Here is a 15682-nt window from a genome sequence, read left to right as displayed (position 1 = left end):
TCCTTGCAGAGGTCTCTGCAGCCGTCTGGCTGATTTAAGATGCTTCTTGCGTTTGCAGGACCGTCTGAACAGCTTTTCAAGGCGAACAGCAAGCTTGCTCTGTGGGTTTTGCCGTACAGAATGTCCTCAGCATCACCCGTGCCGTGTCTCTGCCTCTTGGCACGGTTTTGGGAGGCAAATGCAAAACCAGGTTCTTCCTCAAAAAAAATCACTCCCGGGCTCCCGGCAGCCGAGGTTTCGGTTCAGGCTGCGCAGGGAGGTGGAGGAAGCGGGGAGCGGGGATTATTTTTGATGCCGGGAAGGAAGCGCCGTGCTTCCCTTTCCCGCGGGCGCTGCTGCTGGGGCTGGGCTCCTGGAACTCCCTGTCCCCAACCTATGCTCCAAGTGATGCCGACAGCTCCAGCCTCCGTGTCTCCACAGCCTCCCCGAAAGCCCGCAGCCCGCCGGGCTGCCCCGCAGCCTTCACCTGGCAGGTTCCTTGCCTGGAAGGGGAGCATTGATGGCAACGATTTGCTATGACCCTAGCAAATGTGTGCAGCTCATTTCCAGGGATCCCTCGGTGCTTGCCTTTGCCCAAGGTGACCGTGATGGGAGGATACTTTTTTATTGCACTAAGGACACCTAAATCCTGGTGGCTCTGGCATTCCTCTCCCCCTGCCGTGCCACAGCCGGGAATCAGCCTGATTTAGACTAATACGGATGCATTTTCCCACCCCACCAAACAATTCTGTTTCTTTTACTATTTGCTTTGATTGAGATGCTGATGAACACTTGCCGGCTCTGACCATTTCTGCTTCTTTGCGTGACAGCGTTGCCGTAAGGCTGGTACAATTCATGGCTGGAAATTGCAGCTCAGGGATGTGCAAGTAGCATTTAGCAGCTCAGAGGAGCTTGTGGATCTGCAAACACCTCCGCTGAGATTTGCAGCGTGGCTTTGGACCTGTAGTAACCTTTTGAATTCGAGGGCTGGGATCTCTAAAATGAGTTTGCAGCACTTGGACACTTACCCGGGCTCTCGGCTTGCTTTCCATAAATACAAAGGGCCCCGTCCTGCGGCTGACAGTAGTAAATGGGAAAAGACTGAGCTGAAATAATAAGCCTTGTCGTAAAGCTGTAACCCCGACGAATCAGTAACTCGTGAATTGGTGAAGATTTATAAACCTTTGATCAGATTTAACCAGGTGGTTGGCATTCCCCGGTGCGCAAGGATTGCTCCAAGCCCTGGGTGACACCAGCTGCCTTGCAAAGCACCGAAGGTTTCTTGTCAACACGTTAAACTCAACCCCACAAGGCAGCTGCTAAACATTTGCCAAGCTCTTTTATATATAACTACCCCGTGGGGCAGCCACAAACCTTTACCTTTCTGGCCATAGCCAACATCTCACTGTTAATTCAAAGTGTTAATTGCCCTCAGGCCGAAAGACGATGCTGTGCATATTTGTGCCATGGCCTGAAAGGTTAATCTGCAGCGTAAACCCAAATCCCCTTCTGTTAGGCATAAATGTTAGTGATTCAAAATGCCTTTTTTTTTTTCCCTCCCCCCAGACTTTCAGTGCCAATTTGTTCAGCTTTCAGTAGGGCAGAAGTTGGACTTCATTACCAAAGTCCATTGTAATGATTTCTCAGATTTTTTTGAGAGTAGCCAAGGCTTGTGCAAGCTTGCATGCTTTTCTATATTTGGTTTTGTTTAATTTGATTGTACAAAGCTGTTGAAAAGTCTAGCTGAACGTTTCCACTTTCTGGCTGCATGATTATGCCATTATACCAGGAGTTCAAAGAAAAAAAAAGCTTCTGCTGGGTTTTCTCAGTAACCCTGAGCTCAAGATCCCGTTTTCAGATAGGGACAGAAAAAGTTCATTTGTCACATTGTTCTCATCTCGATTAAGTTCAGACGTGGCTCGTGGGGATAGTCTTCAGGATGTCTGTCCTGGAGTGTGTTCCTCGGTACCTTCAGCCTGTTTGGTGGGGCTTCGCCCCTGGACCCTGCTGGGTTCGCCCCTGCCTTTCCGGCTGGTGCCCCGCCGTGCACGAGCATCGATGCGGAAGGACGGAGGAAGGAGCTGTTGCAGTAAATGTCAGCTGGCGGTTTTAATTTGGGTTAAACTGATGTTTCATGTTGGGAATCTGGCATCTGAGGAGGATCTGGAGCTGAAAACTGAATTATTTTATTACCGGTGCCTTAACCTGGAAAGTGCCTTGCTTTCAAGCTTCTTTTTTTATTACGAAAACTAAAATAATCCTCGTACAAAGTCCGTAAGCTCAAAACTTACTGGTAACTCTATCATTTGCAATATCGAGTGCAGAAATGTCCCTGTAACTTGTCCTGCAGCCTCTTGAGGTTCTCGTGTGCTTGCCCAGATGACATCCTGCGGAAACGTTTGGTTTTTCCTTTGAAATGAGAGCTTCGGCTGTCGCCGTCGATGCTGACACACCCCCCCGGTCAGTATTTTTGGAGACGGAGGGATTAGGCTAAGCAGAGCTTTGCAAAGTGCAGCTGCAGCGCCTGGATCATTCCCTCCCCCTCTCCTTCCCTTTCTCCTGCGTGGTGGGGGGACATTGCGCCGTTAATGCCGGTCGGCGGCTGTCGGACTGGAAGGTGCTCCGCAGGGATGGCAGGGGGCTGTGGGGAGAGCAGGGCAGGTGTTAGCGAAAAATATTCCAGGCGTTAGGGAAAATGTTGCACGGTGGCCGTCTTTTGGAGTTATCGCCGTGCTTTGGTTCCCCAAATGCTTCCCAACTTGGACGTGACCTTCAAAGACCCCATGGTTACGTCCCTGCTGGAAGGAGACGTGGCTGTTGGGTTTTGCACTGTTGTTCCTTTGGGAAGGAACTTTGGGAATTTTCCAGTTTTGTTTGTAGGAACTGAAAGACCTGGAGAAGACACGGTGTTTCTCTTTAATTCTTCTTGCAAAACTCCTTCCAGTTCTGCTTTCCGTGTGTGCTGAGGTGGCTGGACTCACCTCCGGGTAGCGCAGGTGTAGTACGTGGTGGGGATGGGGAACCCAAGAATTGGTAGTTAACCTAAAAAGTTGTGCAAAATCCCTCCCGAGGAAGGTGTCAGGTCGTTCATGACCCCTTGGCTTCATGCTCCAGCTTCATCGCTGCTGGGCTTAGTGATCCACAGACACGTTGTGTCTCATCCTTATTCCTCTTGGGTTCTTTCCTATTTTTACCTCCAAGGTGGCTTCTAGATGCTATTGAGTACAAGCAATTATTTGTATCTGAAAAAGGCTGCCGGCGTTTTTGGATCGATTCTCGGTTAAACGCATTTAAACTTCTTTGTCTTTTGAAGGCTAATTCTGGTCCGGGTTTTAACTGGTAAAATGGTTTCTTTGTTCTAGATGTCAAGAAAGACTGGTCGGATCACGCGCTGTGGTGGGAAAAGAAGAAAACTTGGCTCCTTAAAACGCACTGGACGTTGGACAAATACGGGATACAGGCTGACGCCAAGCTCCAGTTCACACCTCAGCACAAGCTGCTTCGCCTTCAGCTGCCCAACATGAAGTACGTCAAGGTGAAAGTCAACTTCTCGGACCGGGTCTTCAAGGCAGTTTCTGACATCTGCAAAACATTCAGTAAGTAGCGAGTGCCGAAAGCCACAGGTGGGGAGGTCGTCGTTTGGTTTGGCTCCTGCCTGTCCTTCGGCATGTGTGCTCATCTCATAAACTTAGTAAATTAATGTTATTTTCCAGCTTCAAACACCTGACGGTCACCTGGGCATCGAGCAGCCTGGGTATCCGCTATTTTTCCCTTGCAAACCTAACCTTTTATGTGTAAATACTTAAATAATGGGACCGATCATACTGCAAACGTAAGAAGAAATATAGGTTTTGGTGCTGAATTCCGTTTCGAAGCAAGGCTGTTCTCAGTTTTGTCTTAGGCGGGGCGAAGCTGCTGGTGTTGGGTTGTAATTTTTTTTCTGCAAATTTATGTGCTAGATGAAAAAAAAACCCTGAAATAGGAAACCTGCCAGCTCTGTGGGTTCTTTTCCACTGGAAAATCGTATTAGAGATTAAGTGATGGTGCTTCACTGTAAAACTGTCTGGTGGAGGGAGGGAACCTCTCTCCTCCCCAACTCCTCTTCACGAGCCTTTCTCTTGTTGAGAAGAAGCCCTAGAAGAAAGGATGGATCGTTTCCTACCAGCTACACAGGGCTTGTCCCAGGCTGCTGCTTTTATGCATCGCTTTTTACCCATCTTCACAAATTTTTTATCCCAGAAGCCGGTGCTTCTTTCTCCCTCCAAAAAAAAACCTGGTAACTCTGCTCCGAGGAACTCAAATAAGTGCTCGGCATGGGCTCCGTACCGGTGTCCTTCCCGGCTTGCTCCCCTCCGAAAGGAGCCTGCAACCTGACCTCGGCCGTAGTAAATCTATTTCTGCTCTCAAAAAGCAGCTAGGGTTGCTCTTGGCTGACCCAGTTGTTTCGTGAGGCAGGAAGAGCTCAGCCGTACGTGCGGCGTTACGGCGTGGCCGCCGGCGCATCTGTGGTTAGGTCGGTATATATAGCTGATTACGAATCTCTGCTATTTCTTTCCTGGGTGGTTTTTTTTTTAAATATAAATATTGGGCAATTTCTCCTTAAAATAGAAAAGGCTTAGCCAGCATTATTTCCCAGTTGATTTTGCTTCCCCCCCCCCGTCTCCTACTGCTGTTTTTAATGCCATGCTAGACAGAGAGGTCACAGGCGTCCGCTTGGTTGCTGACGAATCTTTCTAGCAGTGAGTCACGTCAGGAAATTCTGATACAGTTAATCACGTAACAAGAGATCTTTCACTGACGCTGCCGAGCAGTCAGAACCTTACATGGGCCTGAAGTAGCTCTTTATTCAACTCCAGGGCTCTCAGTGTATTTATGAACAAACCGGCAGAATAATGCTAATATTTAAAGATGTGGAAGGGGAAAAAGCCGCCCGGAGAGCTGGAGCCCAGCTGTGGTAGGAGCTCTCTGCAGCAGGCGGGGGGGACACATCTGTCAAGGGTGGTTCTGACTTTCCTTCCATGGCATCCGACGTGCTGGAATAAATGTTCCCGATTTTGGAGAAAGCAGGATTTTTGCTGGAAACTTCAGTCTCCTTTTAGTGACTCTTACCAGCCTGAGCTATTTGAGGATGGAGGGAAACTATTTGGCTGAATACAGCGATGAAATCTTGTTTAGCCCTTGTCTTTGTGTTTACTGGGAGCCAGATGTTCAGCAGAGCTACGGGGAAGTCGGTCACATCGGCTCAACATCGGCTGGAGGGAAGGGGGGATCGGGATGCAGGGAGGTAGCGGTGCTGGAGGGGCTGGGAAGCTCTTCCCTGGACCGCAGAGGACACCTATATGATATAGATATAATAGGTGTATTTGGACACCTGCTATACATAGATGTTTATATAATAGGTGTATTTGGACACCTGCTATACACAGATGTATATATAATAGGTGTATTTGGACACCTGCTATACACAGATGTATATATAATAGGTGTATTTGGACACCTGCTATACACAGATGTATATATAATAGGTGTATTTGGACACCTATTATATACAGCTATAATAGCTATATTTGGACGCCTGTTATACATAGGTGTATATATAATAGGTGTCCAAATACAGCTATTATATCTATATTATATGGGTGTCCAAATACCTCTGCAGTCCAGGGAAGAGCTTCCCAGTGGCATGACATATATATTTTTATTTATTTAATTTTTCCTATACATATATTTTTTATATATATATATATATATATATGAAACATAGGAACCAAGAGCTACGTGGGGCAAACACCAAACCACACCACGCAAATCCCGGTCACCTCCTGTCCTTTCTCCCTCCATGTGTGACCTTGGTGCTGTGCCGCGGGTCAGACACGTCCTCAAGCGCGGGGTCCCGGAGCCGAGCACTGATGGAGGCAGGAGCTAATCTCGGCCGGGAGGTCACGCGCTTGCCGGGCGAGAGGGGCTGCTGCTTTCTGGCGTGCAAAATCATCCCGGAGATGTCATGCTGAATTTGCACAGGGTGTTTCGTTCCTGGAAGGCGTGGGGGATATCTGCCCGCACCTCGGTGCCCACTGCGGCTTGCCAAAAATCAGAGCGGCTGTAGGGTGGTGGGGTCATCCCGGCTCCCTGCGGCAGCCCGGGGAGCTTGCATTTTCTTTTTCCGGCAACACAACCCTCTCTTGGGGTCTTGCAGACCATGCTAAGTTACTTTCTCAACCCGCCTGTTTCCCTCTTTTCCCCCCCACCCCAGGTTAGTGTTTATGCTGCCCCATTTTTCTCCATTACCTTTTCCTGCCCTCCGCAGCATCTCTGCACAGGTTGGCTGCAGAGAGCACTCGTACCCCGTATTAATCATGCTAATTGTCTCCCCAAGGAAAACGGAGTAGATATTTCAAGGCAGACAGGGAAAGAAGTAATCCTGCTCTAACAGCATAGCTCTTGTCTCTGGAAATCCCTTGATTTCTAAAATTAGGGTCCAGTGTGGCCCGGACCAATGTCCAGCCGACAGAACTGTGCTTGTGAGTTGCTCATATTTTGTCTACAACTGTTTTCTCTCATTGCCCCCGGAGCATTTAATTACACACTTCAGTAATTTTAGCATATGGCATGATTAATGAGTAATTTAAGTAATTCCTCATGTTGCCGGGACTCTAGCTGGTTGCACTTATAAAATCCTCTATACACAAGCAGCGACACACTTGGGTGAATTATTTAGGGTTGTGCCTTTTCTTATATCCCCTTTAAATTGTACCCAGAGGCGTCACCGTTGCAGCATGTGGTTGCTTTTGAAAGAAAAATCTCTGTTCTTGTGCAGAATGAAGTTACTGCAAAGGGCAGCTCCCACCGTCGGCCGGGCTGCGGCTCCCCGGGGGCAGCCCGGAGGTGGCTGTGGGAAGATGCTGGAGCCGCTCGCACATCCCTGGCTTTCTCGGAGGTCGTGCGAAGCCGGAAAAAAACCCGATCTCATTCCCGGTCGCTGGATTGCAGCCCCTCGATTCCCACAGCAAGCGGTGGGGAGGGTTAACGGCACGGATTGACCCTGCCTGGGGTGGGAGCAGGCAGGAGGAGAGGAGCGGGCGGTGGATGGGATGGGCAGCCCTCACCCGAAGGGTGGCCTGGAAGCCTGCCCGGGAGCAGCTGCTGGCAGGCGGCGCCGGCCTGAAGGGCCAGCTTTGATCTGCAATTAAAGACCAGAGAAAGAGAAAGTAAAACTTCACTTTTTTCTTTTTTTTTTTTTTTTTGGAGCGGCAGGGGTTTGTGCTGCCTGCCTGACCGCAGCGGGGCGCGGAGGTTGGGATGGGGTGCTGCCTGCGGGGCTCCCGCGTGCCCCCCTCCTCATGTCGTCCCGCTGGGGAGATATTCGTGCCCAGCAGAGAGCCCATCAAACACACAAATGCAATTTGATGTGGCTGCAATCAACACTTTATCGGTGTGGGTGGGAATATCCTCATTGGAAAGTGGGATTTGGGGAGATAGGAGATGTGGCTGCATTGCAAAGCTCCTGCTAACCCATCATCCTACACAACAACGAGCAAGAAAAATCCTCTTTTCCTCCACAACAGCTTCATTTGATTCCAGGAGAGCAGACGCCTTGCATCTGCTCATGCCCTTAAGCTGCTTCTTTACAGCATCCCCTTTCTCCTGCTGCTGCCTGTAGTTTTTTTTCCATGTGTCCTGGGAGCAGCAAGGGACTCCAGGCGGGATCCGCTGCTGCTGTGTGGGCACGTGGGAGAGGAAAAGCAAACAGTGAGATGCAAGTGTGAAAGTTTTTTCCCATGCCTCGGTGTTTCCTGCCCCGGCGATGCTGCTTCTCCGGGGGGAAAGGGCGTATGTTGCAGAGCCGCAGGGCGAGGGGAGATGCTGCGATGGGGTAAAAGCTGGCATCCTTCTCCTCTTCTTCTGGCTGTGAAGATTTGGGACCTACGCTGCCCTCCAGCCTGAGCAGAGGAGGAGAGATCGTTGCAGTTGGTGCTGGTGGGAGCTGGGAGCACCGGGAGGAGGATGTGGTGCCGGAGCTGGGAGGAGGCAACTCTGGGAGGAAGCGCTCCAAAATTCATGACTACACCCTCCCTCACCCGCCCTGAGGCTGTGCGAGATGGAGAAATTCCCTTCAGGTCTTTTTTTTTTTCCCCCCAGAGGCTGGTAGGGCATCACACCCAGCTCCTGCCTCGTAATCCTCAAAGAGCTTCGTGTGAATTAATCACCTGTTTTGGAAAACGAAGTCTGCGGAGCATCCTGTGTCGAGCAGCGGCAGTTTCCGTGCCCGCATCCCGTCTCGCTCCGGTCCCCAGCTCCCCAGGGAAAATTGGGACCCCTTTTGCATAGGGCGAGGGTAGTCCCACCCCAGGGAGGAGGGATGGGGTGCGGAGAGTCCCGTGAGGGTGACGGGATCTTCCCCTCGCCTTTCCGGCTCCAAAATAACAAGGTGCCTGAGGCTGTGTGACTGATGGGAAGGCGATAGCCGGTCTTCCTTGCTTCAGCCTCCAGCCACCGAACGCAACCGGAGACGAGGTGACGGTGGCATTTGGGAGCGGCGTGGTGCAAGCCCAGCACCAGCAAGGCGACACCGTCCAGCAGTCTAGACGCCGAATATGACCCTACCTTTTTTTTTTTCTTTATAAATGGTCTCCGCTCCAGTACAGAACGTCCTCTGACTTCTGAAGTATTTGTAATATTTCCACGCCCTCAGTTGCCAAAAAAACTTCTATAAAAAGCTGCTGTGTTTTTTTTTTTTTTTTGCAAAACTGAAACCCTTTGGTACTCCGAGATGCGCAGCATTCCCAGGGCTCTGCCCGTGCCCGTTAGCATGCGGAGCCGCAGCCCCGGCACGGTTGCTTTCCGGGAGGCAGAGCTGTCTGGAGTTACTCCTCGCCATTGCAAACCCCCCATTGCAAACCTCTTTAAACCTTATTTAATTCCTTCACGCCCCACTGGAAAATAAAGTCGCATTTTTCCTAAAAGAGTGGGGCTGAAACGGAGTCCTGGTAGATGCATGTGAGCATCTCGGGGGATATTTGGGGGTTGACACCAGCATCTCGTGATATAGTCTCTGGACGCTCAGTAGCACCGTGAAGATGCTTGGAGACGGCGTTCACGTACCGGTGCGGAGACAGACCCAGTGAAATTCCGAGCAAGGGTTTGCTGCCTTTTGCTGCCACGAGCAGAGAGGTTTGGCAGTAGCGCAGCTATTTCTAAATATGTCTAGGGGATGGGTGTGGAAGGAAATCTTACCATTTAGAGAGTCGGCCAAATTGCAATGTACTCAGCTTTTTAAATTACGAGGCCCAAGTGTACCGCTGCCAACTTCTTCATTTCGCTGTTTTCCGCTTTTATTGCTTGCCTGTATTCATCTGCAGCTGTTGTGTAGGATCCAGACGAACACCGGGAACTGGGCTGTAAGGGAAATAACGAGATTTAATTGCAAAGTGACTGAAATGGAAAAAAATATTCCCTTTTCTCCCCCCTCCCCACCCCGGTCCCTGTTCTGCCTGTCGAGTAGCATCAGGTTGTATGTCACCGCGTGAGTCAGTGAATTTTTTCATCCTTACTCTGCTGTTGACAGAGACCCTTTAAATAGACTTTCATCCTGAAGACATTAGGAGATGCTGGCAAACCCAGTGCCACCACCTTCCTTAAGATTATTCTGATTGCTCTTTATGGTCCGATACAGAGGGGATAAGTGGATTTTTTCTCTTGTTTGTGGTGCTTAATTTAATTGAGTTTAATTTCACTTTAGCTGCAGTTCAGACACTTCAGGGGCAAAGGCTCCAAGTGCTGTCTGTGCTCTGAGAGGCATCCGGATAACTGGAGCCTGGGGATTTCGTCCCACTTGCGGAAAAAACCATCCAAACATTCAGCGGTTGTTGACTCTGTCTCTCCCGTGGCCCTTTTTATTGGCCTTGCAATAACGCTTGGCTCCATCGCCGCCGGCTGCCTCCTCCTCCTCCTCCTCCTGGGTCCCTCCCGGCCGATGGTGCCTGATTTCAGCTCTGGGTACCACTCACAGACGGTGTTTGCGAGCAGCGGTCGCTCCGCTGCAAACCTCATTTTTCAGGTGGTTTTTGCAGATCATTGCTCCGGCGGCGAGTCAATAAGTCAACAGGCACTTGGGTTTTCCACGCTGAATTTGGGAAGGCTCTGGCAAAGCCCTTGCCAGGGTCAGCCCCAGTTTGGTCTGCGCCCGTGGCACTCGTTGGGCATCTCAGGAGGCTTTGCGGGATGTCCTGACATAGCTGCATGGCCTGGGGCAGCAAGTGGAGAACTTGGCTTTTACCCAAATAAATATTTAAGCAACCAGGCAGCTGAAGAACCCATAATAAAATGTTCTGAATGTAGGCGGGTGTACAAACCTAGTAAACTGTGCTAAAGGGGGTGAGGACCTGCTCCACCATCAGATACTGCCCAGCGTCCGGTACAACCACGGTCTTATCTCCAGGCACTTCAAAAGTTGTAGAAGTCTTTTTATTTTTTTTTTTTTTTTGCCTGTGGTCTGTTTTGCAAAACCTTATCTCCAGTGAATTTATGTTGAAGATAAGTCGGATACTTAGTTCTGTAAACTCAGGAATTCTGTAAATTCAGGAAACGCGATCCATAGAATTCACTCATTCCAAAGAAAAATAGGTTTCTTTTTTTTTTAAAAATCTGAAATGGGAGAGAAATGGGGTTTGAAGTCTCATTTTTCTAAGAATCGTCATGTCGATGTGCAAAGGCTGTAATTTTTATGAGTCATTGCTTCGAGACAGCGGTGATCCAGTACAGAAATATCCCACTTCAAAACACATTTCCTAACGGAGGGTAACTGGATCAGCATTAAAGAGAGGATTTCCCTTAAATGCTGTCTGTGCTACAAGTAAAATTACGGAGTTTTTATGCTTCAAGAGCTAACCAGGCGAACCAGCTTTCTGGCCTTTTAAGGGAGCCAGAAATCGGGTGGAAAAATGGATGCTAAGAGCTTCTTTGGAGAATTAGTTTTTCTTACGTATCAAAACGGAATATTGAAACTAGTGTGATTTCCCATAATTTAAAATTTTGGGGAAGTCGGTACATACTCAGAGAACGCTTCCAGCCGATGATGCCGTGTTGCGTGTGTAGGTGATGCAAGAAAACCGCGAATCTGATTTCTCGTGGGAGTGAGAGCTCATCCCTCGGAGCACCGAGATCGTCGCTGTGTGTCCCCCGACCCCTTGCCGTGCTGTTTGGTGGGGTCGGGGCACCCTGCATCTTGGATGGGGACCAAGCAGCGAAATTACCCCTTCTTCTACACCAAGACACGTGGATTTCGGTCCCGTCTCTGACCACAACTGCTTTCCCATCGCGATACACCTGGGTGGTTAAAGAGGCAGCAGCTGCAAGATTGACTTGGTGGATTCAATGCAAAAGAGCATAAATTGTGAATTTTACACACTGCAAGGCGGATATTTTTCTTTAAAGCCAGTTTTCTGGGTGCAGTCGGTGTACTGTTGAAGAAGGAGGGTTTCATCTCAGCTCTGCTGTTCGTCTCTGGGTGGGAGATAAATGGGCACGGCTGGGCTGGGTGAGCTGTGGGGGGGCTGGACGAGAAATGAGGGATTACACGAGGAAAAAAAGGGCATGGATTTGTCTTCAGCGGGACACAGCGCAGGCACAAGTAGGCTCTTGCAGGCAGATGGAGAAGAAGATGCTGTAGGGAGTAAAATGGCTTCATCCAACGGTTGGAAAAATTTTTCTTGGAGGTTGAAAGCCACCCTCCTGGTTGCATTTTTGAAATGCCGCCTATGAAATGCATATGTGTGTGCTCCTCTCGCCAAAGGGCATTTCCCTCACTTGATAAAATCATAGAATCACAGAATGGTTTGGGTTGGAAGGGACCTTTAAAGGCCATCTAGTCCAACCCCCCCTGCCGTGGGCAGGGACATCTCCAACCAGATCAGGTTGCTCAGAGCCCCGTCCAACCTGACCTGGAATGTTCCCAGGGATGGGGCATCTACCACCTCTCTGGGCAACAAATCCCCTAAGTTTGACGAAGCCCTTCTGGTGGGACGTGGACGTGGAGCTGCAGCAATGTTAGGACTCAGCCGCGGCTGCAGCTGGTCCAGTGCGGGCTGGAGGAGATGTCAAAATACGAACGGTTCCCGGTCAGATCCAGCTGAAAAATGGTTTTGGACCAGATTTTGGTTGGCGCTCTCCCCTCCGTACGGAGCACGCCGCGTATCGTCGCAAATGGTTTCTGCTGGTGGCTGCCACCGGCAATGCCAGGGATGCTTGGTAAGAGGCTGGATAGCTGGGTTTTCATGTGCTTACCCAATAAATAGAAATAAAATGCTAAAAGGATCATTTTTAGTAAATTCTAGTAGACGTTGCCAGTGCCATCTGTCCCGTGTGTACAGACAAGGAGTCTCTTTTAAAGCAAACACAGCCCCCCCCAGTTGAGGTGTCAACACATTAGCCTTGTCCAGAAGGTCACTTCTCCTGGTCCACCCACATTTCACTGACCCTTTTTCCTTCAAAGTGACCTTTGGCAGGAGCAGCTTGGCTTCAGCTGGAAAACGTGGATGAAATAGCTAACGGAGGGTTTTGAGTGGGAATTTGGGGCTGAAGTCAAACCCTGGGGAGATGTTTTACCCCAGGTGAACAACTCCAGCAAATGGGCTCCTCCAGGTGCAGTGGGACTTCGTAAAAAGCCCACACCTATATAAGAGACTTGCACTTTTTTGCACTACTTGCATACTTTAATGATCTTTCTCTTGCTCTTACGGCCAGAAAACAGGGACTGGGGCTCTGGAGCGGTGCCTTGTCCCAGTTTCCAGTTAGCTGGAGCCTTACCATCTACAAGCCCTTCCACCCTGGGACAGGCTCTGCTTTAGCTACAGTAACTAACCACCGTGCTTGCCAAGCCCGGCTCGATTCAAAACACGCTTTAAGACCCTTTGTAGAACTTACTAATCATAAGCAGCGGCAAACATTGTTTTCACCAGCAGTTTACTGAAAGATTGAAACGTGCAAAGTTGCTTCTTGCTTTTTCTCTAATTCTGGGATAGGAAATAAAAACAACGTCGCTTTCTTGCCGCTTTTCTCCTCTCTGCTTTTTAGCACGATGGGCTTTATTTTTAATTGCCCCTGCAACCCTCAGTTGCCTTCAGTGGGTTTGTAAAGTCTTGGAGATGATGGTATGTCCAGCCGACCGTTGTTCCGGAGAAATTTGCGGCTTATCGATGGGAAACACGCTCGGGATGCTCCGGCATCAGAAAGATGCCGCTGCCTTTGCCATGCCCCGCGGCCGTGCGCCGTTTCGAAGCAGCAGCCGAAAACTTGCCCGTATCCTTTGTAATCCGGCAATAGTGTCGTGAACAACTGAGGGACTATAAAAAGTTGCTTTGAAATCAGATGGTCAAGCTTTGGGCCGTCTCCAACGGATTGCTTTCAGGAGCCGAGCTTGGCCCGGAGCCCTTCTCTTGGCCTCTCTGAATGGTTTCAGCTGAGAGGCTGTATCAGTTGCTAATGCACCATAAATAAACACCAGAGTATAAACCTTGCTAGCAAAATACCAGGGGAACTCCTCATTTTAGGCTGTGCTGCATGTTGTCCCTTGCGCCTGACCCTGGTTGTCCCAGCAGATTTTTTCTTCGTGAGGTAAGCTGGCTGTGATAAACGGGAATGCGAATAGCTGTCTGGGTTCGTACGCTAGGTATTTATTGCTAGAAATGGTCAAAAAGTTGTGCGGTGAAACGAAGTGTTGGTGAGTGGGTGCAGGGATGGAGTTTAGCATGATAACGTGTACGTAGTAATAAGAAATCAGTGCTAAATTAAAGCTTAGATTAAATAAAGCTCATATATGTATAAAAATAAATATATAAATATTATATAAATAAATTTATATAAAATATATAAATAAAAATAAAGCTTAAATTAAAGCTGTGCCTGATGATGGTTTGGGATGGGAGACCCGCGATATGAGAGATGGTTAAATCCAGGGGTGCCCAACCTCTGGATTTGGGAACGCCGGGGCTAGCGGGATCCGTCTCTGGAAGTCACCTCAGATCAAATCCCCCAAACGTGGCAGGCACGGCGAGGTTGATGGTGGTGCACAGGCCTTTATTTAAAATAGCAGGAAAAAAAAGGGAAAAGCACAGGTTGTTATTTAAAATAGCATTGCAGGGAGGCTGTCGCGGTGTCCTCCGCAGGAGGGGACAGCCCGTGCGCCGGCCCCGTGGTGCTCACCGTGTCTGCAAAGAGGGAGACGAAGCCCAGGGATGTAACCTGTCAGGGAAGCCACGCTTTAATAAATTTAAAAAAAAAAAAAGAAATTTTCGGCGCGTACTGTTTATAATGGCAGCCATCCCCTGGCAAATGTGCAAAAGCACTTCTGGTTAATCGGCTTACGGTGTGTCCCTGGATGGGGCGGGGGGGGGGGGCAGAGCTCGCTTCCAGCCTGACGTTTCGCCAGTTTGCAGTAGGGAAAGATGCTGGCGCGGGCGGGCGTCAGTCGGGGCAGACACATCTGCCGTGGGGATGTGTCCCGCTCGGGTCACGTGCTGAGGACCAAATTCCAGGTTTAATTATAATCCCGCGCCTGGGAGCGTACAGCAAACTCCCACTGCTGCCAGCACGGCGGCGAGAGATGAACCCTGTAACCTCTCCTCGTTAGGATAATGACTTATTGTCTTGTTCGGCGTTCCTCTTGGTGGGAAAATACAGCCTGGCTGCGAGGCAGCCAGCTCCGGCTCCTCTGTCTCCTGGCCCCCCTCGCAGCTCCGGCTGCAGGCGTCGATGTGGACAGGACCGGCGGCTGCTTTCCTTAGGGCGTCCCGAAACCAAAGCTTTGCCCATCTCGGTGCAGCTGAGCATTTTCGGGAGGGTACACGCAGAAACCAGAGCTAGAAACAACACAGAGGCTTGAACGTGGACAGCCAGCTCTGAAACTCTTCCTTCCAGGCTCAAGCATGACCCATAATCTCCTTTTTTTCTAATCCAAGCTGTATTTCAGAGGAATCCGATCTTTTTGCAGCCTTCCGTCGTTGCAGTAGGATGGCTTCGTGCCCAGGTGAATGCCTTGCCAGGTCAGTTCCCACATATCGACTGAGGACGGTTTAGAGTCGATGGAGGGGTTTTTTCTCCCTTGGTTTTTGCAGCGAGGACCCTGGGCTCCCCTCCGGACCCAGTGGTACGATGGATGTGGACTCCGCTTTTCCAGAAAGCCCCTTCCCGCTTGGAAGCGACTGCAGCAGGGAGAAGCAAACCCAAATTACCGCCTTGGTGGGAAATGGCCCTAAAATTCCCTTTTTCATTAGCCTCTCATACTCCCACACAAACACGCTGTGATGCTCTTCATTTTAAATAACATGGTTTTACAATTATTCAGGCTGGTTCCGGGCAGGGAAATGGGAGAGATTTGCTGTGAAAAGGAAACGCTTTGGCCAAGATCTCTTTAAAAAGCGGGTGCCTTATATATAGGCTCTAAAATTTCCAGTCTGCTATGTAAATAAATGGCTTGACTCTTGGATTGCTCCTGTGGAAGGGAGAGTACCTGGCCTGTTACCTAAGTGCCTAAATAGGGGTTTACATGATGATTGATATATATACATTTTTTTATATTTATATTTATTTTTATATATTTATATTTGTATTTATATTTATATTTAAGGTAACGGGTGGGAACGGTACTAGGCTCTGTCGCAGGGTCTCGCAGTGCTTGTATTTGCATTTGAGTGGCTGTGCCTGGGAA

General features: G+C 49.5%; 1 protein-coding gene across 4 annotated transcripts in view; it reads left to right on the top strand.

Annotated features, from left to right (window-relative positions):
* The window catches only part of FERMT2 (FERM domain containing kindlin 2), a 52249-nt gene that overhangs the window by 16133 nt on the left and 20434 nt on the right, over nucleotides 1-15682 (top strand). For all 4 annotated transcript variants that reach the window (XR_012673756.1, XM_075150749.1, XM_075150750.1 and 1 more), the window contains exon 2: nucleotides 3342-3575. Coding sequence is in view for 3 of the 4 variants with exons in the window: in XM_075150749.1 (XP_075006850.1) it covers nucleotides 3342-3575 (234 nt within the window). In the remaining variant the exon portion in view is untranslated. The remainder of the gene's footprint in view (nucleotides 1-3341; nucleotides 3576-15682) is intronic.

This window comes from Calonectris borealis, chromosome 5 (genome assembly GCF_964195595.1).
Source record: "Calonectris borealis chromosome 5, bCalBor7.hap1.2, whole genome shotgun sequence".
In the NCBI taxonomy this organism is placed as follows: Eukaryota; Metazoa; Chordata; class Aves; order Procellariiformes; family Procellariidae; genus Calonectris; species Calonectris borealis.
This window is presented reverse-complemented; position numbering and strand designations above follow the sequence as displayed.